The sequence below is a fragment of the Belonocnema kinseyi genome, chromosome 5, assembly GCF_010883055.1.
Source record: "Belonocnema kinseyi isolate 2016_QV_RU_SX_M_011 chromosome 5, B_treatae_v1, whole genome shotgun sequence".
In the NCBI taxonomy this organism is placed as follows: Eukaryota; Metazoa; Arthropoda; class Insecta; order Hymenoptera; family Cynipidae; genus Belonocnema; species Belonocnema kinseyi.
Genome location: NC_046661.1, coordinates 135,826,918 through 135,829,109, shown reverse-complemented (window position 1 = coordinate 135,829,109; position 2,192 = coordinate 135,826,918). Strand labels below are relative to the sequence as shown.

The 2,192-nt window shown below is 31.2% G+C and overlaps 1 protein-coding gene across 1 annotated transcript in view; it reads left to right on the top strand.

The window, feature by feature from the left end:
* LOC117173226 overlaps positions 1-2,192 on the top strand; it is a 17,778-nt gene continuing 15,586 nt past the window's right edge. The window contains exon 1 of the mRNA XM_033361687.1: positions 1-102. Coding sequence (XP_033217578.1) covers positions 45-102 — 58 coding nt within the window. The 5' untranslated portion in view covers positions 1-44. The remainder of the gene's footprint in view (positions 103-2,192) is intronic.

The following is a 2,192-nucleotide window of genomic DNA, read 5'->3' as shown; positions in this document are numbered from 1 at the left end:
GCGCAAAATTCTTTAAAAATAAATTTTCAGTGTGTCCAAAAAAAATGCAGTTTATTTTTGGCATTTTACCTATCTTATTCGTGAAATTCCTTTATTTATCGTGTAAGTACAATACTCTACACTTAATATTCATATCACATCTCATATATTTGAACTTAAAAAGCTGGCAGTTTTTAATTGTTTATTCATAAAGTGATTAAACAGAGAAATCATCTTCATTGTTCTATACTTAATACAATTCGGATTTCCTGTTCTAAACCCTGAAAGAGCTTAACTATTATACTAATAATTGAATAATGATCATAATAACAAGGTTTTATAGGAAACACATTCAATTTTAATCCAATTTCTATAAAATAGCGTTAAAGAAACTAGGTTGCTTTTAAGCGCATGGCCTACGTATTGTATAGCTCTAAACCTCACAAAAACCCGTATATTATAGCCTGGTTTTAAAAGGGACCTTTCATTTTTATTGTAAGGTAGCTTAAAATAAATATATAATTGTATTAATTTGTATCGAAAATAAAGCGTGAAGCGCGAGTCTTACCATAAGAATGTTTTCTTAAAAATCAAATACAGTCGACGTTACCTACCTTCTCACTATTTACCTTGCCGCTTCCCCTAACTCTCGGCGAGCTCTTCCCCCACCATGACCGCGGCCACGTACGCAGCGAGGACCACGCCTCAAGATCAGACTCGAGAGTGGGGGAGCATCGTTTCCAGGAAAATTACTCTCCTATGGCAGTGGTCGGCAAACTTTTTTCTCAGTTTTCAGGTATGGTCAGGCCAGCCCAGACTAAATTTTTTCTACTACTTTTCGGTATTCCTATTCCCCAAAACAGAACGTGTTTTCAATAAATTTAATTCCTTGTAATTGTACCGACAGATAACCTCACAGAGATGTCTTCTATTCCCCAAAAGTGTTTAATTTTTTAAAAATGATTTCATTTCTTCTAAGAAGTTCACAAAATATGCGTTATAAATTGTCTCAATTCCTTCACGTGGAATAAAAGTTTTAAAATATAATTTTAATCAATTCAAGACCGCCTCTCTATAGTTGAAATTATTTTAATTCATATATTTAAATAGATTTCTTTGATGCATTTTTAAGACGTTTAAATAAATTATTAAAATATGAATAAATATAAATTTGAATATTTTTCAAATTTATAAGTTATAAAAAGATTTAATAAAGAAAAACATGTTACATAAATGCTTTCGTTAAATTTTACTAAGTTGATTGAGAGGAATTGGATTTGCACTTTTTTTGTTCCCGTTGATGGATTTTTACGCGGCAGAAAAATCGCGTATTCATAGGAATACAAATTCTTAATTTTTCTGAATTCAACGCTTATTACCGGGTAATCAGCATCTACTAATGTTTTCGATTCCAATGATATATTACTTGCCCAAAAAAGTTGAATATTTGACTGAGTTTAATATCGAGAAAGTTCAGCTTAATATTCAATTTAATACTAAATACTTCTCAAATTTTGAACCTTTATAGACAAATTAGATGTCTTTGGAATCGGAAAAATACTTAGATTCCAAATATATTACTTTCAAATCACTGATTGCAAAATTAAGAATTGTTTAATCTCAAATTTGTTCCCATTTTTCAACAAAGGACCCCTGAAAAAAAGAATGGTCTGCCCAAGCTCGCAGGTACCTGACCAGAAAGTAGGTCGTTGGTCAGCCCCGTCAGGGAAGCCTGATCTGGTTGAATATATTCTTAATGTAGAAAATGTTCTAACCTAAAATTTGAAATAAATCATAATGAGACTTTATAGTTTTAATGACTAGAGAATTGAATTTTCCTTTTATTTTTGCTTAAAAGTAGTTTACAATCAGCCACAGAATTTTTCTGCATTATATTCGCTAAGATTAAATGTCTTATAGTCGAGTTAGACTTGAAAATCTTGACAAAGATATCGTTGAATAGGTAAAATTAAGCATCTGACCAAGCATTTTCTATTCTACGACGTAGTATATATGTTTTTGAAGAAATAATGACATTTAATACACTCTATCAAATTAACACATGCTGACAATTCGAATACAGATTCCAGAAAAACAGATTCTTGTTTTTAAAACGTTTTCTCCGACGAGTTTTAAAGGCATTTCAAACGGTTGTCAAATTCGCCATCACTAAAGTATTTCGAAACCGTTGAGTTGCTAGCTTGAGGCATAAT